The following is a 25,898-nucleotide window of genomic DNA, read 5'->3' on the forward strand; positions in this document are numbered from 1 at the left end:
ACCCCACCACCCTTCGCCCATGAATCTATCTTCTCATAAACATTCATATGCCATCCACCAGTTCCTTCACCCATTCGCACCACTACGCCTCCTCCATGACCACCACAATCCTAGAAAGGAAAGAGCAAAAGGAGGAAAGTCCCACTTAATGAAAAACACCTCGAGAGATTCCTTAGGAGACAAATGACCGAGGTTTGATACAAATATCATATTTCTAAACAAGAAAACTTATATAATGAGAAATATAAACATAATAGTATTGCTCAAGTGTCAAGATTATGTCTATGGCAAGAAAAAAATCATTATCCTTCACACTAGCAATTAGAGAAAATAGGAAAAACGATGGGATAAAATTGAAACTTAATAAGTAAAACATTTGGTGCCACATTTGAGCTTTGACAAGAGAAGAAAAACAACCTTACCACTTTTTAAAGTTATTTCAGTTCAAAATTTTTATATTTTTGAAAATTTTCAATAAAATTAGTATATAGGCAGATACCTAATTTCATATACTACTAGGGCGAAGTGCAAGCTCAGTTAAATCTAGAAACAAGTCTAAAAAAATTAGAAAAGAAAAATAATCATGTCCATTGGTTGCTGCCAACACTCGGCAATAAATAATCAAGACTATTCCCTTTTTCCTGAGTGTTTCAAGTATTGCATTAATCATCTTCCCCAGGGAAAGAAACATGGACATAAAACCACGTTGTAGGCCATTTCATATAAAAAAAACAACACTTAGAAGTGATATACATAACACGCTAACGTGCCCATATGAAAATAGTGTGCGAGTATTAAGACAAAAAATCAACCAAAACACATTTTGCAGTTTCTATGGCTAATTTGAAATGTCCCTTTGCCTAAACCAAAGGCCGCTAGTCATAATGTTCTTGACGAATTGTGCTTGGGCCGAAATTTTGACCCAGCCTTGCTTAAGTTTCTAGTTTAGTGCAACAAAGAAGAAAATGAACATTCACTAAGGAAACTGTTGATTCACGTGAATTCCGGTTTAAATTGATAATATAAATTGGAAAATTAATCCATAATAATGAAGTTATTCAATTTGATCAAATCTTCCGAGTGTTACATTTCAATGCATTATTTAAAGCATATAAGTAAAAAAGGTATTAAGTGAAGTCCAATAATGAAGAAGAAACGACGACTAATTAAGGGAAAGAAAATTACCAACCAATATCCATTTTTTAGGGAATTCCATTCAGCTACAGATTCCATGCAACATCCATACACGTTCAATAATTAATATATAATTTCAGTAGTTGATCGCTCCTTAATTGATTTTGGTTGATTTTAGGTGCTTCCACTTAACAAAGAAATCCGTTCCATTTTGCTGTTCACATCAGTTTCACACAATTTTGAAATAAGAAAAATGAGTTTTCGTCATGAATTGGAGGCTGGGCCCAAAAAGTGAACAAAAAATGCCTTGATAACACCCTATGATACAAACTCAGCTCATTTTGTGTGAATTGAACCCACTTTATGAGGTCGTCAGTAGGGTTAAATGTAGAGCAATGTTCTCACTGTATTAGTGGAAATGCAGGTAGAGAAAAGACTTCAGTTAGAAAGGAGAATCATTACAACATCCGACTCTCATATTTGCCTGCAAAAATAAGCTTATTTGAGCTAAACCAAGTAAATTAATGTTAGATTCTCTTTCTATTCTTCATTTATTCTTTCTTGTCTCTCCTATTGTGTGGGATTTTTGGGCAATCAAAGTGAAGCATTTTACTAAAAGCCTAAAATAAGTTAGTAAGTGGCAGCGGCATATTTGGCTTCTGCTCAAACATCATCAGCTAAAAGGACAACGGAACATGATGATGAATTATTCTCATTCTATGACCATGAGTCTCGCTACAGACAAAGAAAGAGGAGATAACTATGATAAAAGATAAAGAGAAAGTATAAAATACTTCAAATAACAACTTACATTGTACAGATCTTTCACCAACTCATCTGGATTTGGCGAGAAGGCACTGTTAACATACACAAACTAGGATAACAACAACAAATTAGTTACAAAGCAATATACTTACATTTTGAAGAACACGAGGAAAAGGATAAAAACCTCCTACCAATGTCTCCCTGTGAAGTTGCCGGCGGAGAAAATCAATCACTTTCACGAACTTGTCAGTCCCAGAAATCTGCTTTGAAGATAATTTGATAGGTAAATACATAAAAAGATATTCTTGGACTCACTCAATATCATTTCCTCGGAAGGAGAAAAAACATAATGATTCGTGGACAAAAGAAAACATATGCGCACCAGTTGTGTATGATAAGGAGTCATCTATGATTCAGTTCACAAAAAAACTCAGATGATTGCACTTGAATTGGCACAACGTGTATTAGAATTCTACATAGAATTTTGCTAGTTGTACAACCAGGGTTGACAACCTACTCACAAAGGGGCCATGATTTTTTATTCATCGTGGGCCCCCTCCCATGTGTTTGGTTGTCAACTCCGATTGTACATGTAGCATGCTTGTTCAACATAACCCACATTCAATTGGAACTGGTGCTATGCATGCAAATAATACAAATAGGGCATCATGCAAAATTCAACCCAGTCCATGTTACATTCACATGATCCAAAAGTGTACTGCCCAAGCTTTTTTTGATTTTTATTTATTTATTTATTTATTTTTGGGGCTGGGGGTGGTGGCAAAGGAGATCGTCAAAATTATAATTAATGAAATTTTTTAGGTAGCTCTCTCAAAGGAGCAGAAAGAGCCAGAGAAAAAGAAAGGAAATAGCTTTTTACTGAAGACAGTCTATATTTGAGCATAGAGTTTAAGGAACCAAAGTTGTAATAAGGAAAATCAAAGAACAATTTTTGCAGATTCTATATCAATGCGGTTACAATTGATGTAATCAAAGAAGAATAACCTTGAATTTGGCCTGCTTGAGAATAGGGGCGTCACCTGTGGCTCTGAGATGAACTACAACTGCATAAAAAATATAGATTAACCATTAACTACGAGAAAAATGACAGATCAGAGTAGTGATTTTGAAAAACGCCCGATGAACTACAACCGCATACGGAAAAATAAAGATTAAACTGACAGCTAAAAGGAACTACTTATTACAAACAGCATAGTACATACTCCTTACATTAATTGAGAAAAAAAAAAACCCTAAAAATCACAAAAAGAAAATAGATTTGGAGTATTGAGAATCTGTACGTTACCTTTACGAGTCTCTGAAGCCATGGTTTCGTTGGAAGACAACCAGTAATAATTGCTCTCTTACACCGAAAAAAAATAAAATTAAATTAAATTGTAACAATTAGAGGAGATATATATAATTTTAATTAGTCAAGGCGGAATTCGGATCTTCTTCAATGCAATAGTTGGTTTTTAAAGGTTTTATTGAGGTACACAATCAAAACCTTTATGTGAAATTATGAAATTCAGTTCTTAAAATTTTCAATCGATTTTATAGAAATCTTAAAAAGTCATTCATATTCAAAAGGTCAATAAATTTATAAATTTTATAAAGGATCTTACCTGATTATATAATATCACGTGTATTCTATCATTTGTCAATTTAAAATATAATCAACATTTTCATCCAATCTTTCCCCTTTACATCATATTATATAATTTATTGTGTAATTTTTTATGTATAAATAGCAAAATCTCTTTATAAAATCCTTTGACTAGAAACTTTTTAATGAGTAAGTTTTCACTAGTCGAGATCTCTGAAAAAAAAATGTCTAAAAGTCATTGATATTAAAAATTTATAACTTTTATAAAATCCTTTGAGTACTAACTTTTTAATAGAGTTAAGTGTTTAAGTAGCTATTATACATTGCTACATGTCACGACTTATTCACCATTCTTTAAAACTTATCTTATTGGTCATTCAACTTTACTCCATTGAACTCCCTTGATAGTTGATCATAGGATGGAAACTATTAGGCCTTGTTTGATAGGCCAATTTTTTCATGAAGGATGGAAATTATCCCACAATTTTCCACTTTTTAGCCTGTTTGATAAGAAATATTTTCTTGACAATTGCTTTTCTCATTTTCGGTCATGTGACCCTTTATTCCACAAATATGAGGAATTGAAATTCCCACGAGTCAGGTAGTTCTTTGTTTTCTTGGCAATTTAAACAAACAAACAAACCCACTTTCCCTTTCTCTTTCTTCAAACACCAAACAAACACCAAGAGATGAAAAATTTCAACATTTTTTAGTTAGAAAATTATACCAATCTAACACAATTAATTGACAAATTCCTAATAAAACAGGTTCTAGACAATTTAATTTCCTGAAATTCGTTTTCTTTCTACCCTAATTTTATTCTTGCAATTAAACGAATCCTTAGCAAACTTATCTACATGGCTGACAGTGAGTAACATGGCACGTTAAATGATTAATCAAGTGCCATGTCAATGCCATGTAAGCAGTGCCAAACATGCCATTAACTTTGTAAAGCAAATAAAACACGCTTTTCTAATTGATTAATCTCACGACTTCTTTAACTAAAATAATGAAAATGAATTAACCCAGTAATAGATGTTGGAAATATAGAGGTGGTAATGAAACCGGATTACCACATATCGTATGTGTAGTTTAGATACCAATTTAAGCATATCGTATATGCATATACCGTATATGTCGCTTACCGTATTTGCATGTAACTTACCATATATGCAATTTACCGTATTTGCAGGCAACTTACCATATTTGCATCTTATCGTATTTGCAGCTTAACATATATGTTGCCTACCATATTTGTAAAAAGCTCAACGTATTTGTACAAAATTTTCACAAACTATTTTTATTCCATTTCATATACGGTGAGTGATTTACACATTTTTACTGGATACCTATATGCAACTAGCATACCTCATATGCATTTACATACGCCAAAATGTGGAAATACCGTATTTGCATATATTATCTAAATAAATACCGATTGGACAATTACCAAGCCGAATGTTATTAAATTAATTAATTTTCTTCATATTTTTTTCGACATACAGATAATAAATTGTAAAATTATATGAAGCACATATAACAAAATAAACTGAAAAATTTACGAGGCATAAGATTAAATTGCAAATATGTAAATCGCTAAATAAATAAATATGTGAATTGCAGAAATAAATAAATTTTCAACCCGAGGCCTGTGCGAATACATTTTCCTGAAAACAGATTTGTGCTCTCACCGTAAGTGTTTGAGGTCTAATTCGAGCGTCTGTTTCACAGGATACAATGGTAAAATACGCAAAATCTGAACACCGCAGAAAGTATTCCGGCGAATTGATTTAGCGTCTGAACAATATCAACACAACGACGACGCCAAAATTGCAACAGATTATGTATGCGGACAACACTAATATGCAGATAGTTTTTCTCCTATACTGTATATTTTTGTGAACTGTAATATGGTGTGTATTCTCGTGGTTGAATTGTTGGAAATGAGACTTAATATAAGTTTTAAATCTGCCTATTAACTCCATAGCAATAAACAGTGGAGTTGTTTCAATTTCTGAGAGTTTTGGCAGTTTTTGAAAACTCATAAGTCAGTAGAGAAAGCAAGAAAAAAAATTGCAAAACGTGAGCTCTACAAGGGGCCAATTTTTGCTTTATTCGATCTGACATTCATATATGCAGATTGCGCCCACACATAAGTTCAAGGTCCAAAGGCAATTTCAATCCGTGATTTGCACCCACTGTATGCGCACATGGAGAAAGCCTCTATGCTACACATGATTACACCCTTCCAATGTGCAACCAAATTTAAAGTGGTTCTTGCTTTTATATTTTTCCTATATGGGACTAATACAATTTTTCCACGTAAACCATCTTTCAATGGTCATCTTTGAGCTCCAATTTCTCATTTACTCGAGCTTCATTTTTGACAAATAAATATATGATTTTGATGCTCTCACGGAGAAAAACACGGATTAACTTTGATATTCCAAATTGGACCAACGGGTCCCATTGAAAATATTGCCAAAAATGAGTCATTTACTCTTTTTTTCAACAATTCCCCACATGAATGAAAATTGGGAGAGACATGAGACCGTGAGACACAAGACGTGATAATAAAGTTCAATAGTTGAAGCCTGCATAGGATAGGTAGGTATTACCATTTGAATCTTTCCTTGTGAAAGCATATTTACTTTACTAGTTGACCTGTAGACATGTTGTCCTTGAACTGTTCTGTCATTTATGTAAACGATGATATACTCCACACATGATTCTTCCTAACATAATTCAGTTCTCATTATTATGTTCGTTTTAGTCATGAACATATGTCTGGTTCTGTGAGAGTTTTCAAGAATTGAGCCCTACATAATTCTCTTAGAAGCAGCCCCACACTCTCTCTCTCATAGGTGATTTTTTATTACAAGTAACCCGTATTACTTGGCTCGAACTTTGATGCATAAGAATCATTAAAAGCCTATTGCTTATCCTTCATCCTTATGGGCATCATTGTTACAATCATAGGAATGGATAGGAGGAAACATCCCCACAGTGATTTTATTAAGCCTTCACAATTAGGTTGTCCGTTTGAACCTAGATCTTGGGATCTCCAGTCAACTAGGTTGGTTTCCTTTGTAATGACTTATTCAATTAAGGGCTTAAGTCTCATTCCTTTCGATAATTTTCCAACTAACTCTCTATTTAACCCTTTGGTTAGCAGATCCACAATGTTATCTTTTGACCTTACATAGTCAATAGTGATTACTACAGTTGAGAGTAATTGTCTTATGGTATTGTGTCTATGATGTATATGTCTGGACTTACTATTGTACATGTTACTCTGTGCCCTTCCTATTGCTGACTGACTGTCACAATATATGCAAATCGCTGGCACAGGTTTTGACCATCTTGGTACATCCTCTAAGAAGTTGCGCAACCATTCGATCTCTTCACCACATTTATCTAGAGCTATAAACTCAAATTTCATCGTAGATCTGGTTATAACTGTTTGCTTAGAGGATTTTCACGCTATGGCAGCACCTCCCAATATGAACACAAATCTAATGGTAGACTTTAAGTCTTTTATATCAGATATCTAATTAGCATAACTGTATCTTTCAATGACCGTTGGATATCTGGTATAATGTAGTCCATAGTCATGAGTACATCTTAAGTACCATAGTACTCTTACTATTCCTTTCCAGTGATAAGCTCCTAGATTTCTCGTGTATCTACTCAGTTGACTGACTGTGTAGGCTATGTCTGGTCTTGTACAACTCATCAAGTACATTAGACTTTCAATAACTCTCGAGTATTCTACTTGAGAGACACTTTCATCTTTGTTTTTAGATAGATGTTGACTTGTATCTATCGGTGTTCTAGCCAAGTCTGTATCATCCTTATTGAACTTTTCCAAAATTTTGTCCACATAATGTGACTGACTTAGAACCAGTACATTTGATGTTCCTGAGATTTTGACTCCAAGTATAACATCAACTAAACCCATAACTTTCATGTCAAGTCTCGAATTCAACATATTTTTAGTGAATTCAATCATCTTACTGTAACTGCCAAACAATAAGCATGTCGTCAACGTAAAGACATAAGATGACATAACCATCTTTAGTGTCTTTGATGTAAACACATTTGTCACACTCATTGATTTTAAATTCACTTTCTATCATGACATCATCAAAATTTTCATGTCGTTGTTTGGGTGCTTGTTTCAAGCCATATAGTGACTTCATCAATTTACAAACTTTCTTTTCTTGCCCTGGTGACGAAAACACCTCGAATTGTTCCATATAGATTTTCTTCTAAATCTCCATTTAAAAAGGCAGTTTTAACATCCATTTCATTTACTTCAAGATTTCGTAGCAAAACGGCAATCGCAAGTATCAACCTAATAGATGTTATTCTCATCATTGGAGAATACGTATCAAAGTAATCAAGGTCTTCCCTTTGTTTGTAACCTTTTATTACTAATCTGACCTTGTACTTTTCGATAGTTCTATCTACTCTCATTTTCCTTTATAGCCTATTGGTTTGCTTTTTAGAGGAAGATCCACTAGCTCCCATGTATGATTTTGTAGTATGGAATCTATTTCACTTTTAATGACCTCCTTCCATTGAGGTCCTTCCGAGGAATTCACAGCTTCTTGATAACTTTGAGGTTCACTTTCTAGTATATAAGTCAGAAAATTAGGACCATACGATTTTTCTGTCCATACCCCTTTGCTACGTCTAATCGTAGTCTACTTTTTTAGTTCGTCGTCATGACTATGTTCAGTTATAGTCTCATATGATCGTTTGGAGGAGCTTGCTTCCTCTTTGGACTTGTACGTAAATACATGTTCAAAGAATGAAGCATTTCTTGATTCCAATATCATGTTTTTGTGTATGACTGGGATTTTAGAATCATACACAAAAAATCGATAAGCACTACTATTTTGTGCATAGCCAATGAAGATGCAATTTATTGTTTTTAGCTCTATTCTTACTTTCTTTGGTATTGGAATGACCACTTTAGCAAAACACCCCCACACTTGTCAATATTTATAGGAAGACTTTCTTTCTTTTCATAACCCATAAGAGGTCTTTTCCATTTTCTTTCGGGGCATCTGATTTAAAAGGTAATTTGCTAATAACACAGCTCCCCCCACATGTTCTGAGGTATCACAGAATTTACTAGCATTGCATTCATCATTTTCTTTAAAGTAGAATTTTTTCGTTCATCAACACCGTTTTGTTGCGGTGAATAAGGTGCGATGGTTTAATTATGATTCCGTGTTGTGCACATAATTCCGCAAATGATGCTTCATACTCACCACCTCGATCGCTTCTTAACACCTTAATTTTCTTATTCTTATTAAGTTGAGTTTAACTTCATTCTTATAGAGAACAAATTCTCTATAGCTTCATTTTTACTTTTTAGCAAATACATATAAAATTATTTGGTGCTATCGTCGATAAAAGTAATGAAATACTTGTTGTCACATCTTATTTGTATAAGTTTTAAGTCACATACGTCACAATGAAGTAAATCAAGTGGTTCTGTGCTCTGTTCAATTGATTTAAACGACGACCTTGTCAATTTTATCTCAACACAAGTTTCACACTTATATTTTGAATCAATGTGAAACTCGGGTATGCAATTCAAGTTAATAGTTTTCGTAAAGTATCATAGTTAACATATCATAGTCTATCATGCCACAAATTGGAAGACTCAAGCAAATAATCAGAAGAGTTTGCTTTATTCATTTTTGGTTTAACAACAATTACATTGAGTTTAAACATACTGTCGGAAACATATCCTTTTCCAGTAAACAATACACTTTTTGATAAAATAATTTTGTCTGACTCAAATATAATGTGAAAGTCATGCTTATTCAAAAATGACCCAGACACTAGGTTCTTGCAAATTTTCGGCACATATAACACATTGTTAAGAGTTAGCTCTTTTCTCGAGGTCATCTTCAGAACTACTTTTCCTTGTCCCTTGATTTCAGAAGTTGATGAATTTCTCATGAACAACTTCTTCTCATTCTCAATTGCTTTAAACATAGCAAACAACTCATTATTAGAGGATACATGCCTCATAGCACCGGCGTCAATCCACCACTCCTTAGGGTTTGAGCCCACTATGTTCACTTCAAAAATGACAGCTGAGAGATTCAGCTCCGACACATCTTGTGCCATATAGTCAACCACATTTGCTTCTTTCTTCTTCTTTTGCAATTTGCACTCCAAAGACTTGTCAACCACTTTGTCACAATTGAAGCATTTTCCTTGAAATTTTTTCTTAGAAATTTCACATTTCGGTCCTTGCTTGGTCTTTTTGCCATCAGATGTCTGAGACTTGTTTTTATAATTCTTACTACTTTTGACCGAACTTCACAACTTTGGCTTTAGCCATACCAGAATTGAACCACTTCTTTTCAGAACTCTTGTTGTTTTCTTCAATTCGAAGTCTAACAATTAGTTCTTCAACGTTCATTTTCTTTCATTTGTGCTTCAAATAATTTTTGAAATCTTTCCATGTGGAGGGCAATTTTTCAATAATTGTAGCTACTTGAAAAGTTTCTCTCAAAATCATTCCTTCAGCATGAATTTCGTGAAGAATCACTTGGAGTTCTTGCACTTGCTGATAATTGTTTTGAAGTCCATCATTTTATAATCTAAGAATCTGTCAACAATGAACTTTTTAGCTCCGACATTCTCAATTTTATATTTTCGGTCCAACGACTCCCATAACTCCTTAGCAGTTTTCATATTGTTATACACATTGTACAACGTATTTGCTAAACTGTTCATAATATAGTTTCGGCACAGAAAATTCAAATCCTTCCAAGCATCAAGTGCACTGATTGCTTGAACATCTCCCTCACCCTAATTGAGTTTTGGAGTAATCTCAGTAAAAAATTTCGCAAGATTCAAAGTGGTCAAATAAAATAGCATTTTCTGCTGCCAACTTTTGAAATTCAAGCCATTGACTTTCTCCAATTTTTCTCCTTGATTAACCATAACATTAACGGTATGGCCAGTTGTTGGAGCCACAGTTTAACTCATAACATGACTTAGCAATCTGGCCACAGTCTGAGCCACAACAAAGCTTGGCCCTAGAGCCACAGCTGAGCCCATAGCCTGATTTTCAGTAGGCATAGTTTAGGTCACATCCATGTTAGTCGATTCGGTTGCCATTTATGAAAATCAAACAAAAAAAATTAGTTTCCAAAAATTAACAATATAAGAAACCAATTTTCTTCTTTAGGAACTTGTTTTATGTTTGTTGGAAATATATAGGTCGTAATGAAACCAGATTATCACATACCATATGTGTAGTTTAGAAACCAATTTTAAGCATACCCTATATGCATATACCGTATATGTCGCTTACCTTATTTGCAGGTAGCTTACCGTATATGCAACTTACCGTATTTGCAGCCTATCGTATTTGTAGTCATCTTACCATATTTGTACCTTTCTGTATATGCTACCTACTGTATTTGCAGAAAGTTTACCGTATTTGCACAAAATTTTCACAAACTGGTTTTATTCCATTTCATAAATAGTGAGTGATTTACACATATTTACTGGATACCGTATATGCAACTAACATATTGGATATGCACTTACATACACCAAAATGTAGAAATACCATATTTGCATATAATATCTAAATAAATACTGATTGGACAACTACCAAATCGAATGTTATTAAATTAATTAATTTTCTTCAGACTTTTTTTCGAAATACTGATAATAAACTATAAAATTATATGAAGCACACATAACAAAATAAACTGAAAAATCTACGAAGCATAAGATCAAACTGTAAATATATAAATCGCTAAATAAATAAATATGTGAATGGCAGAAAATAAATAAATCTTCAACCCGAGGTCTGTGCGAATACAGTTTCCTTAAAACAGATTCGCCCCCTCATCGTAAGTGCTTGAGGTCTAATCTGAGCATCTGTTTCACAGGATACAATGATAAAATTTATAGAATCTGAGCACCACAGAAACTATTCCGGCGAACTGATTTAGCGTCTTAACAATATCACCATAATGACGATGCCAAAATTGCAACAGATTATGTATGCGGACGACACTAATATGCAGACAGTTTTTCTTTTATACTGTATATTTTCGTAGACTGTAATATGATGTGTATTCTCGTGGTTGAATTACTAGAAATGAGACTTAATATAAGTTTTAAATCTGCCTATTAACTCCATAGAAATAAACAGTGGAGTTGCTTCAATTTCTGGGAGTTTTGGCAGTTTTCAAAAACTCAAAAGTTAGTGGAGAAAGTAAAAAAAAAATTGCAAAACGTGGGCTCTCCAAAGGGGCCAATTTTTGTTTTGTTCGGTCCGACATTTATAAACACAGGTCACGTCTACACATAAGTTCAAGGTCCGAAGGCAATTTCGGTTCGTGATTTGCACCCCCTACGCGCACATGTGGAGAAAGCCTCTATGCTACACATGATTACACCCTTCCAATGTGCAATCATATTTAAAGGGGTTCTTGCTTTCATATTTTTCCTATGTAGGACTAACGCAATTTTCCACTTAAACCATCTTTCAATGGTCATCTTTGAGCTCCAATTTCTCATTCACTCGAGCTTCATTTTTGGCAAGTAAATATATGATTTTGATGCTCTCACAGAGAAGAATACGGATCAACTTTGATATTCCAAATTGTACCAATGGGTCCCATCGAAAATATTGTCAAAAGTGAGCCATTTACTCATTTTTTCCAATAATAGACACCCCGAATCTCGCATATCAATTCTTGTTTGAAACCTAATCCCCCCTATTTGGCCATAGTCTAGAATGTTTCCAAATTAAATTTATCCTCGGCACAAGCAAATAAAGCACGAGTTTAAGTTTTCACCTTACCACAAATGGGACAGCAGCTTGTTTTCCCAACATACATTTTAAATAATTTCCATTCATCACTGTACACTCTCCATGTAAAGGCCTGGACATTTGCCTTGGGGCAGGGGTTGGTAGTTTCCAGATCATAGGCCACCATTGTCATGCAATATGTGAGGCGGTATCCAGATTCCATTGTATAGTCCCTTGTGTTCATAGTCCTAGATAAGCTAATTGTTATTTCAAATGCACAAATGAGTGCTTTCTTTATTGAGGTAAATCACTTATCAAACCACTGGAAAATGTTTAGAAACTTGGACAAAACTCTTATAAAAAAATGGAATGCGAAAGATCGAGACAAGAGTTGGACTCTTTGTCCTTAACATGAATTTACCCCACACCGGTGCCTATAGATTATTACAATCATATCCCAAAATACAATAATCAACTTCTTCTTTTTGTAGCATTTCAAAAACACAAAAATGACGAACTGATCAAAGTTAATGAAAAAAAGAAACAAGATTTTGATGCAGAATTTTGGCAAGAAAGGAATATTATATGATATGCTTTGATTGCATAGAATAGGAATGAATACAACACATAAGGGTTCAATTTTAGGGATTGATGGGTTACAACTAGAGAGACACAACCTAAAAATCAACTTTTTGTTTGTCCCTCACCTACGGCTAGTTGCGTCGCTTGAGTGCCCATTCCAGAGACTTCGTCGCTTGCTGGTGTTGGGCTGTCGCTTGAGTGATGTTCTTATATATAAAAATCTATTTTTTATTTCAAAAAATCATGTTTCCCAATCCCACTTCATTCACTAATTTTTCATTCATTCGAAAATAGTTTTCAATGTCCAAATATACCAAACTCATCTACTCCATAAGTAGAATACGATTGGCCCATTTCTCGCCAAATTCTAGTAGTGGGACTCTTCCAAATATTTGGTCAAAGTTTGATAAAAATTAATTTTATATACTATTTTCCAACACTTATCACCGCACCTTGGGTAACTCAAGGGAATTGATAGGATTGCTTCTTGATCAATTGGCTAATATACCTCTACAATGTTGACTGGGTACCAAGTTCCTTCGCTAACCTTTCTCACATTCGATTTTTTAGGAGAAAGAGGTTTGAAAGATGGACCTCAATTTCGACCAAGAATCGATGTGCAAGATTTGAGGTTTCTATTACTGGGCTAATTTATTTTCATTATTTTGGTTGAAGAAGTCATGAGCTAGGAAGTAATCAATGGGAAAAGCATGTTTTTTTGCTCTCCATAGTTAAAGGCGTGTTTGACACTGTTTACTTGTCATTGACGTGGCACTTAAGTAACCATTCAACATGCCATGTCGCCTTATCGTCAACCACATGTGGAAGTTTACTAACGATTTCCATTCGGTGGTCAATGGAGTTGGATAGAGCAACGTCGAATGGCCAATGGAATACGTTTTAAAGGACAATGAGCAAGTCGTGACATGTATAAACGTTTAACTGTTACTTAAACATTTAACTCCGTTTTAATATGAGCCCCTGTTTGATAATCATTATTCGGGAAAAAAGAATTTTAAATATCGATTTTTAGGTGAATATATAGTTAAAAAGTTAGGAAAAGTTTTGAATGTATATGTAGAATATTTTATTGTATGAATGTATAATTGAAAATAGTATGTATATGTAGAAAAAATGAGTTTGGAAATGAAGATTGTCAAGTGGGGACTGAGTAATCTTTCATTATCTATCAAGAGTTTGAAAAGCTTTCCCGAAAACAAAGAATGGAAAAAAGCATTTCCACCATATTCATTTGAACAGGCTGAATACAGGCACTGAAAAAATAGCACATATGGTGTTGTATTAAAAAAACTAAAAAGAAAGAAAACGGGATAATGAAACAAAAAATAAGGTTGTGGCTGTGGTTCATTATATCCAAAATCACGATACATCTGAAGGAGAAACGTGCAAGAATAGCCCTAAGTTAGTCAATTCAAATTCTGGTTTTCATGAATCTCCTCACCGACAAACCACCCATATAAAATTTAGACAAACCTCTTTACCCTTAAAAAAAAAATGGTTGAGGTTGCAAGCATTTCAAATCATTTAGCTTGAATTCGAAAATCAGAGAATTCCTAAGGTTTTTCTTGCTTCCACGACTTCAAAAATCAGCAAACTCTCAAAGATTACCTCGATATCGACCGTCGGGAACTCAACATTGGAGTCCTCATCCTGCAAGTCGGCTGCGCGAACTCAACACCAGAGTCCTCTTCTCGGTAGAAATTTTGGTTTGTAAGGTTCACTTACTTAATTAGGTAAGGTTAATTACATTTGTAGCACCAAATCTAATTCCGTATGGGTTAATTTCATTTGCATCACCAACACTGGTTCATTTAGTTTTAAAATCTTGTTTAGATTGATAGACTCCCATTCTATAGAAAAGTATTTGAAAACATCATTCTACCAATTAATTTTAAAATAGATTTAAAAAGTTTGTTTGCCACAGAAGTCATTTGAAGAGAATTAAAAATGATGATTGTGTTTGTTATCTACAATAGTCATTGACTTGTTTAGGTTCATAATTTGCAATGTTGAGGTTTTTTTAGGTTTTTCTTGTGTTAAATTGGTGCTTAAAACTGATATTGAATTAATTGGTTGTGGTTGATTTCCATTGTAGAATGGGAAAAAGGATTCCATAATGTGTCATTATTGTAGAGTTAATAGAGACACATCTTGATAAATGCCGAAGTAAGCATCGGTGCCATACTGTAAGAGTGGATTCCAAAAGTGTTTTGAGGTGAAAAGGGGGATCGATAATAAAGGAAATCTATTCAAATGCTGCAGTTAAAAATGCAATTTTTGGGAATGGGTTCGAGAAGGTGAATCAAGCGAATCAAGTGTCGTCAATAGCTCGGTGAATCCTTCATCGAAGGAAGCAATGTCAGATTTGTCCCTTAGGTTTCAATATCAAATTGAGCTACATGACAAAGAAGATGTCTAGATTTCGATGAACATGAACTTAACGATCCACAATGGCAAAAAAACCGTGGAAAAGAATGCAAAATGAAAGTGGCTGGCTTGATTAGTAGCCCTCAATATTTAATAAATGTTTACGTTATGTATGTTTGTATTTGTGTGACTATTTCTAGAGAACTTTGTGCCTACTTCCAGAAAATGGACCCAAAAGATGCTTTCTGATGACTGGTTCTAGTTGTAACTTGTGTGCCTCTTATTATTGCCTGAATAAAAAATGTGTAACAAAGCCAACCCAATCTAAAGTGTTTAACAAAGTGCTTAACATAATCATTCCAAACATTACATTCAAAATTAGAGATGTCTGAATACTAAAGTGTTTAACAAAACCAATTCAATCCAAAGTGGTTAGCAAAACCAATCTAAAAATCTCATTGAAAACTAAAGATCCATCAATGCAATAAATTGAAATCCGTGAATATGATAATGTTGTTGGCATTAAATATTGTTGATGTTGAGATGCCTGAAGATCATGTGTACCAATTGTTATAGCACTCTGATTGGATGTAGGTCTTTTTCCTTTGCGCGATGTCATTGTTGTTGGAAAAATGAGTAAATGACTCACTCTTGGCAAAATTTTCGGTGGGACCTGTTGGTCCAATTTGGAAGATCAAAGTGATCCGTGTTCTCCTCCATGAGAGCATCAAAACCATATATTTACTTGCCAAAATTGATGAATGGATGAATGAGAAATTGGAGCTCAAAGTTGACCATTAGAAGATGGTTTATGTAGGAAAAAATTGAGTTTGTCCCACATAGGAAAAATAGGAAAACATGAACCACTTTAAATATGGTTGCACATTGGAAGGGTGTAATCATGTGTAGCATAAAGGCTCTCTCCGCGTGCGCTGTAAGAGGGTGTAAATCAAAGACCGAAATTACTTTCAGACCTTGAATTTGTGTGCGGGCACAACCTGCGTACATGAATGTCGGACCGAACCGAGCAAAAATTGGCCCATTTGGAGTGTCCACGTTTTGTAATTTTTTGCTTTCTCCAACTGACTTTTGAGTTTTCGAAAATTGTCAAAACTCCCAGAAATTGAAACAACTCCAGTGTTTATTGCTATAGAGTTAATAGGCAGATTTAATCTTATATTAAGTCTCATTTCCAGTAATTCTAAATGTGAGAATACACACCAAGAAATTTGTCCATACACACGAAAATAGTCTGCATTCATAATCTGTTGCATTTTCAGCGTCATCTTGGTAGTGATATTGTTCGAATGCAAACTCAGTTCGCCAGAGTAGTATCTGTATTGCTCAGATTCTATGGGCTTTACCGTTGTATCCTGGGAAACATACTCTTAGATTAGACCTCAAGCACTTACGGTGAGGTGACGAATCTGTTTTAAAAACACTGTATTCGGATAGGCCTCGGGTTGAAAATTCATCTGCTATTTATTTATTTTGCAGTTACACTTCGTAATTTATTCTTGCTGATTTATTTACTTAGCGTTTATTCGTGTGATTCATATAATTTGCAATTTTATTATGTTAACGTTCTATTTATGTTTATTAAAATTAATCTGCGTTAATTTTTGTTTATGTTAAAAATAAAAATTAGGAAAAAAATTACTGTAATTTTGATATGCGTAAGTGCAAAATCGGTATGTGAAAATACGGTATATATGAAATGTGTAAAACAATATGTGCAAATACAGTTAAAAGTATGTACGATAGGCAGCATATATGGTAAGCTGCAAATACAGTAAGCTGCATATACGGTATGCTTAAAATTAGTATCTAAACTATATATACTGTATGTGATAATCCGATTTCATTAACACGACTATATTCCAACAGTTGCTGCCTGCTTGTGAAAAAAAACATGCGAGGATTTGTATTCAGAATCAGAAATAATTCAAATTAAAACGTTTTAAGATACCTTTGCTTTTTTTTAAACTCAATTCTAATGGGCTTTTGCTTTGAAGTTTCTTTGGCGCACCCTTTCTTCTCGATGCTATAGGATCTAATACACTTTCGCTTACTTCTTTGATAGAGTACTCTAGGTGCCTAACTGTACCATATGATGCGTTGAGGACACTACTAGCAGTACTCGACCATGTTAATAAAAGAACCTTACGATGTGATTCGATCCATTCCATTATCACACAAGTTTGGTCGTCATCATCTACAGCAAGGTCTACCACCACAGCAAAAGACTGACACATACTGTCGTATCTTACATGACTAGATGTATAACCAACTCATTGTAGTTTACTGTGACTCTCGCGTGTGCTCTACTAACATCTCTTCTCCATCATCTCAGTATGTACCTCTCAGGTAGTGATTTAGTGCCATTGTGCATCAATACTAATATCGCATGTCTACAAATTATTTGTAAAACTCGAACAAGTAACAATTGCAAATGATTTGACGGTTCTTTCCATGACAATTACAAATTATTCTTTTCGTTGTTGATATCACTGCCTAGAAAGCAGTTTTCAAAAAGCAAGGAACCCAACACCTTCTGTTCTCTTATGGTCCCGACAACCAACCATTTTCATACAATTTAAATGCATCCATCATTGCGATCCAACTTTCTTCAAATTCTTCAACAAACCGGAAGTCATACACCAATCCATGAATTTGAGAAAATATTAAATCCTTATCGACGTGGTATCCAAACTTCTCTGGAAACTTCTTCAAAATGTGTCATAAACACCATCTATGCTTTGTATTTAGAAAATCAATTTGGATTTCATTTTTCATGGCCCTGTGTCAAGGACCGTAGCTTTACTTAGCCCTTTGACACTATCGCAGCCGCAGTTTGTCCAACTTTGGCTGCACATTGTAAATATTTGTTCAAGTTTGAGTTGTAATTTTCTTTTCATTGTAATAGTTATTTCAGTTGTAAAATAGCTCTGATATTAGTAAACGTTTAGTATGATTCCTCATCTTTTAAACGTCTACTCCTGTCACTTAGTTTTTTATTCCGAATGCTATTATAGGGAGTATTAGTCATTCAAAAATCTTTCAAGCTCACTGGTGTCCGCCCCCCGCACCAGCAATTGTAATTTTCTATTTTTGTCAATTGTAATGTTCAGTTTTCATCAATTAATATTCAATTTACTTTCAATGTATTCAAATTCTCTGTTGCAAGCTTTCTACAAAACTGTAATCAAATTTTCTTTCGTCTTGACACGATCGAGAAAAGGCAGAAGGTAGTCTAGCAGAGCAGACTACTGCCACACGGTGTTCCTTTTTGTGCCAAAAAGAAAGGCACCCCGTGAAAGTTGGTATCAGAGCTGCGGCTCATGATCCTCGATAAGAAAGCTATGGATCCAATTACATCCCACACCACTGAAGTGGGAGAGCCTCAAAAGAAGAGTACTACTAAAGAGCGCGTAGATGTGCTTGATGAGACAACTACTAGGTTGTGCTGTGCCTTGGACGGTCTAGAGGAAAAAGTCGAGATGACAGAATCCGAAATTCGTGGATTATACATCCAACTGGATGAAAGCCAAAGGGCTTGCGCAACAATGACTGAAGTTGCTGCAATCACTCCTGATCTGCAGGATGAAATGGAAGTGTTGAAAGCTCAATAACGATTACTCCAATGTGTGGTGGGCAATGGGCAAACTCTCATACTTGAGTATGCTTCTAGACTTAGAATTCCTGAATCATGTACCTATGCAGAGACATGCGATGCAAAAGAAGTCGAAAACTTCTTGTTTGACATGGATCTGTACTTTCTCGCAGCTTTGATCGAAGACGAAGCTAGAAAGGTAACCACATCTACCATGTATCTGGGTGGAGATGCAGTGGCAAACCAAATATGCTGACATTTAGGCCAACAGGGTCTGAATAGATTCTTGGGATCTCCTCAAGGAAGTGAACAGATCGCAGTTTTTCCCTGAAAATGTCGAGTATTAGGCTCGACGGGCACTTCGAGACCTGGAACACACAAGCTCTATCAGGGATTATGTGAAATCCTTTTCAGGGCATATGCTGAATATTCGAGATATGTCGGAAAAGGATAATCTCTTTACCTTTATGGAAGGGTTGAAACCGTGGACACGTACAAAATTTCAAAGACAGAAAGTTACTGATTTGAGCACGACCATGGGAGCCACCGAATGCTCGAGCGGCTACTAAACAGAATCTAGAAAAGATAGACCTTCGGGGAGTAGTCAAGCAATTGGAGGTGGTAATAGACCTTACAGACCTAGCTCGAACCCAAATGGGAGAGAGCGTTACTCTCAAAATAAAGGAGGAGCCTATCAAAGCACCCGTGGCTTTTAGGGAAATTATCATAATAGCCGTCAAGGAAATTTTAATAGTAGCAATAGTAACAACTGGAACAAAGGAAAAGCAACGAAGGGCCGAACTGATGCCACTCCCAAATTGATGTGCTTTTTATGCAAAGGACCTCATCGGGTATCGGAGTGTCCTTAGAAGCGGATGGTGAATACATATTATCAGCAAGCAATTGGCGGGTCAAGTTCAAAGCAAGAGGCCCCACAGGCTAATTGTCATAGTGAGACTGACTCCGAAGAGGATGAGGATGTAGTTGGGGTATTTTCACATCGGTGCAACACAGTGTCGCATCGGGTTGCTGAAAAGGATGATGTCCCATTGAAAGAGGCAAAGATGAAAGAAGCGATTGCTTGAATTTGTAGGGCCAAGGGCTTAATGTACATTGATGTGAAAATCAACGGGAAGCCAATCAAGGCTATGCTGGATACTGGTGCTACCTACAACTACCTTGCATGTACCAAAGTAGAACGACTCGAACTTGTTCTGAAAAAGGGTAGTGAAAAAGTCAAAGCAATCAACTCCGCTGCTCAACCAATAGATGGAGTGGCGAAATCGGTATTAATCAAAGTAGGTCCTTTCGAGGGAAGGACAAATTTATTTGTAGTTCAGATGAATGATTTCAAGCTTATACTGGGATTGACATTTCTTTGGGATACTAAGACAGCAGTGTTGCTATATTTCGATTCGCTAATGATGATGGGTAATAAGCCGTGTGTCATCCCTACACAAGTTGGGAGGATCGGCGAGAAGAGTATCTCAGCCATGCAATTTAGTAAGGGTTTTAAGAGAAATGAACCTTCTTTTTTGTGCACTCTTCGATTAGAGGAGATTGAAGAGGCAAATGGTCCTATTCCAAACCCCGTTAAAAGGTTTATTTGGAAATTTGAGGACATCATGCCAGATGAATTACCAAAGAAATTACCACCAAGAAGAATGATTGATCATGAGATTAAACTTATTCCAGGTGCCAAACCTCCCGCCAGGGCACCATTCCATATGTCTAAGCCTGAGCTTGAAGAGCTTAGGAAGCAATTAGGAGAAATGTTGGAGAGTGGAATCATTGTGCCTGTGAAGTCGCCATACGGAGCTCCTGTATTGTTTCAGAAAAAGCCAGATGGTTCTCTTAGAATGTGCTGTGACTATCGAGCCTTGAACAAGATTACTATAAAGAATAGTTATCCTATTCCACTGGTTGTGGATTGCTTCGATCGACTGAATCGGACGAAGTATTACACAAAAATTGATCTTAGGTCCGGATACTAGCAAGTTTGGATCAAGGAGGGAGACGAAGCAAAGACTGCGGTGGTAACCAGATATGGAGCCTTTAAATTTAAAGTGATGTCTTTTGGTTTGACAAATGCTCCAACAATGTTTTATGCTATGATGAATCAGGTACTTCACGGGTTCTTAGATGAATTTGTCGTGGTGTACTTGAACGACATAGTAATGTACAGCAGGACATCAGAAAAACATGTCCAACATGGCAAGTTTTTAATCAGCTACGGGAGAATGAACTCTATGCCAAACTATCTAAATGCTCATTTGTTCAGACATCTGTCAGTTTCTTGGATCACATCATTGAATAAGGTAAAATCTGCATAGATTTGAAGAAGGTTACAGCCATCAAAGATTGGCAACCACCAAAAACTGTACATGATGTATGTTCATTTCTTGGGTTATGCAATTACTATCGAAAATTTGTGAAAGGCTACTCAGAAATTGTACTGCCACTTACCGAGTTGACAAAGAAGGATAAAGATGGGGATTGGTCATCCCAATGCCAAACTGCTTTTGAAAGGTTGAAGAAGTCCATGTGGACGAGCCTGATTTCAGCCTTATCGAATATGACTAAACCATTTGAAGTTAATACAGATGCTTCACATTTTGCACTTGGTGGAGTCCTCATGCAAGAAGAACATCCGGTAGCATATGAGAGCCGGAAGTTAAATCAAACAGAACGTTGTTACTCAGCACATGAAAATGAATTGTTGGCAGTAGTCCATTGTCTCAGAAGATGGCGTCACTATTTGCTTGGTTCTCCATTCATTGTGAAAATAGATAACACTGCGGTTAGTCACTTCATTTCCCAACCAAAACTATCGAGCAAGCAGGCTCATTGGCAGGAATTTCTTTTAGAGTTCAATTTTATGCTAGAGTATCGTACCGTATCTAATAATCATGTTGCTGATGCTCTGAGTCGAGGGGTCAATTTGGATGCCATTTGCTCCATAGCTGCACTTTTAAGGAATGCCGTCACCACGAACACATGAGACCAAATTCAGGTACTTATGAAGAAGGACCCGACAACTCAATATTTGGTCGACCTCATCAAGCAAGGTAAAACTCAACAGTTCTGGCTCAATGGGGAACTAGTGAAGACAAAGGGAGACCGCCTATATGTTCCTAAGGGCAAAGATTTGAGGAAAACACTAATTACAGAATGTCATGACACGATTTGGGTAGGGCATCCTAGAGAGGAACGCTTTTGTGCACTACTACAACGTGCATATTACTGGCCTCAAATGTGGGACGACATTGCAACCTATGTAAAAATCTATCTTGTTTGTCAGCAAGATAAGGCAGTTCATCAGAAAAAGGCGGGCTTGCTCGAGCCCCTTTTCGTCCTAACCCGGCCATTCGAAAGTGTATGGATGAACTACATTATTGGGTTGTCAAAAGTTAAGGATTTTGGCACTGTCATAGTCATGGTGTACCATCTATAAAAATACACAACATTTATTGCAGCGCTTAAGTATGTATTCGCGAAAAAGACAGCTCAACTCTTCTTTAAACATATTGTCAAATACTGGGGACTGCCTTAGGACATCGTCAGTGATCGAGATCCTCGTTTCACCGGCATATTTTGGATTGAGTTGTTCAAACTTCGTGGTTCAACTTTGAGCATGAGTTCTAGTTTTCACCCACAATCTGACGGACAGACAGAGCGCTTCAATTCCATGCTAGAAGAATATCTTTGGCACTTTATCTCTACTTCGCAGAAAAAACTAGGTAAAACTTTTAAATGCAGCTCAGATTTGCTTCAGTACCCAAAAGAGCTCTTCCACCAATAAGAATCCTTTTTAGATTGTTACTAGCAAGCAACCACTACTCTCTTATACAGTGGATATCGAACGAAGTACCAAGTCCCCTCAAGCAAAAAGCTTTTCTCAAGAGTGGAAACGGAATATTGAAATTGTTCAGAGTTATCTTGAAAAAGCTCAAAAACGTTATAAAAAGGCTGTAGATCTAAAGCATCGTTTCATTAAATTCAATGTTGGAGATCTGGTAATGGTTAAGCTTCCCGACAAAAATATTTACAAACTAACAAGAGGAAAGGACTCAAGACTAACACTAAAATACATTGGACCATTACCCATCGTGAAGAGGATTGGAAGAGTTGCATACAGAGTTGAACTCCCTTCATGGTGTAAAATTCACAATGTCCTTCATGATAGTGTACTGAAGCCATACTAGGATGCATCTAGAAATGAACCAAAGCGAACTGTGTTTGAACTAAAGAAACCTGGAAAGAAAGTTGCTGAAGCTATTTTTGACCATCGAATCACTCGAGCTTCTAGAAAAGATCATCAGAAGTACTTGCTTAAATGGATTGGATGCAGAAACGAGGAGAATACTTGGAAAAGAGAAAAAGATCTTGGAGCCTTCAAACCATTAATTGAAACATATCATGCATTGATGGCACCGAGGATGTCGCCAAAACAAATGAGGGAGAATGTCAAGGACCGCAGCTTTACTTAGCCCCTTGACACTATCGCAGAGTTGTAATTTTCTTTTCATTGTAATAATTATTTTAGTTGTAAAATAGCTCTGATATTAGTAAACGTTTAGTATGATTCTTCGTCTTTTAAACGTCTACTCCCGTCACTTAAGTTTTTTTCTGAATGCTATTATAGGGGTATTAGTCATTCAAAAATCTTTCAAGCTCCCCGATGTCCGCCCCCTACACCAGCAATTGTAATTTTCTTCTTTTGTCAATTGTAATGTTCAGTTTTCATCAATCAATATTCAATTTACTTTCAATGTATTCATATTCTCTGTTGTAAGTTTTCTACAAAACTGTAATCAAATTTTCTTTCGTCCCGACGCGATCGAAAAAAGGCTGAAGGTAGTCTAGCGGAGTAGACTAGTGTCGCACAGTGTCCCTTTCTGTGCCAAGAAGAAAGGCACCCCTAAAACTTGTCTTGATCAGTAATTATTCCATGGGGAGTTTTGCCATGCAAGCACTGACAACATGTCTGGAGCAGCCACACAAAAGTATATTTATCCTCATTAGAAAGCAAACCACAACTAAGCATTGTTGATTGTCCGTGGTGATTGACGCCAATAAAAGGGACAAAAGGCATGTCGTGCTTATTAAAGAGATAAGTTGTATCGAATGTGACCACATCGTCGAACTCTTTATATGCTTGCCTGCACCTATTATCAGTCCAAAATACATTCCTCAGCTGTGACTCATCGTCCAAATCAATACTGAAGTAAAATTTTGAGCACCATGCTTGCATATTTGAGAAGTAGGTTTGTACTACTACGGCATCCCCTACTCCAAGTCTCAATCGTCTCACTTGTTCAATATGGTTCTAAAAATCTTTTTTCAACGCAAGTCATATTTTCATAACCACTCTCTTCAACAATTGTGAAGTTGTAACTTTTGTGCATTGAAATTCTTGTCATATCATTTACATCAAGCTTCTGTTTTACCTTTGCACTTAATTCTCAATTGCATTGAAACATCCTAGATTTCGATGGACTTGTTTTATGATTGTGGTCGAGGTGGATTGCATTAATTCTACAAAATCTATGATCATCTGAAGATGCAATTATTCTGGCCTTACAATCGGTCTGAGTTGTTTGTTGCGGCTTTACAGAACCACTATCAATGTTTCTTCTTTGGCCTTCACTACTGTAAGTGTATATCACAAATCTCAAAACTCCATAGGCTCCTTTTTTGAATTCGTTTTTTCTAACAGGAAAACTTATGCCATATGCATATCCTTTTACAACTCAAACATTTCCTTTTTAGTGCTGAAAATAATGTTTTGAAAACCAGCTCAGATGTTGACTCGGAAAAACTAAAGGGTCAAGGGCCGAAAGGTCAAACCGGGGTAGAACCGATTTTAATAAATAAATAAATAAATTATATACCACGACAATTGACAAAATTAAGTTAATTTCAAATTAATTTAATATGCATGGACAAAAGCACCCATTAATGATTAAATTTGGGTACATTTAATTTGTATGTTGTTTTATGGTGAATTGTTTAATACTTTCATAGTATTTTATTGTGTTAATATAATAAAAATAAATAAAAGATAACATAAAATGGAAAAAAAAAAGAGAAATTAATCTGAAAAGATAAATAATTTATAGCAGTAGGATTATCCCTTTTTTTTAAAATAAAGCTATTGATTTTTAATTTATTCATTTGTATAATTGAAAAATTATTTACATGAGAGGACTGGGAATCTAGAAACCAATTTTTTTTTTTAATTCCCACATAGAAAACAAGAGTTGAGGAGTTGACTGGTATCTAAAAATAGCTTTCTTGATCCCACATCGAAAACAAGAGTTGACTCGTATCTACAAATAGCTTTCTTGATCCCACATCGAAATCTTAAGAAACAAGCACTTAGGATGAATTCTATAAATAAGTGGGCCAAAGCAGAACTGGATCACAGTCATTGGCCATTAATTTATGGGGTTGCATTATGAAAGCAATATTTGTTAAAATAGTTAACTAACCAGGAAATATCGGCAAAATCGGTTACGGTTCATTTGGTCAACGGATTTATTGGCTAAAATACCGATTTTTTACCGGTTCTAGTTAAAATGGGTTTTAATCATTAACCGAACCGAATATTGGTTCGGTTCCTGATTGAACCGGTCGGTCCGGTCCGACTTTCAAAACATTGGCTGAAAATTATATCCACCTTAGGCACAACGGCATCATCACCTCCTAACATTTGACCTTCCACTAAGATAATATTCTCCGCAATGATCTCGTTCTCGATTTCCAACAAAAAATCATCAGTGTCATCTTCCATTTTTTCCGCATCAACAAATTATGCGATAATTATCACCGAAAAAAACCCAACTAGGCTTAAACAATTCCTTTCTAAGAGATTAAAAAAAAAATGGATACGAAATCAATTTTCTATCCAATCACTTTTTAAGGCAAACATCTAGTTACTCCACAAAATCAACATGTTCACATCTCTTTCATAGCCATGAAATACGCAATACGTGACA

At 35.6% G+C, this 25,898-nt stretch overlaps 1 protein-coding gene and 1 long non-coding RNA gene across 2 annotated transcripts in view; one reads left to right on the plus strand and one right to left on the minus strand.

Moving 5' to 3' along the window:
- LOC111405034 (ubiquitin-like protein ATG12) overlaps positions 1–3,438 on the minus strand; it is an 11,590-nt gene extending 8,152 nt beyond the window's left edge. The window contains exons 1-5 of the mRNA XM_023033726.1: positions 3,206–3,438; positions 2,905–2,963; positions 2,091–2,159; positions 1,946–2,008; positions 3–110 (exon numbers count right to left, since the gene is read on the minus strand). Of these exons, the coding sequence (XP_022889494.1) occupies positions 3–110; positions 1,946–2,008; positions 2,091–2,159; positions 2,905–2,963; positions 3,206–3,227 (321 nt within the window). The 5' untranslated portion in view covers positions 3,228–3,438. The remainder of the gene's footprint in view (positions 1–2; positions 111–1,945; positions 2,009–2,090; positions 2,160–2,904; positions 2,964–3,205) is intronic.
- Positions 3,439–14,260: 10,822 nt separating this feature from the next.
- On the plus strand, positions 14,261–15,533 carry LOC111405074. The gene is made up of 2 exons (XR_002704725.1): positions 14,261–14,650; positions 15,013–15,533. It is a non-coding gene; the product is annotated as an uncharacterized LOC111405074 (long non-coding RNA).
- The last annotated feature ends 10,365 nt before the right edge of the window (positions 15,534–25,898 follow it).

This window comes from Olea europaea, chromosome 12, assembly GCF_002742605.1.
Source record: "Olea europaea var. sylvestris chromosome 12, O_europaea_v1, whole genome shotgun sequence".
NCBI lineage: Eukaryota > Viridiplantae > Streptophyta > Magnoliopsida > Lamiales > Oleaceae > Olea > Olea europaea.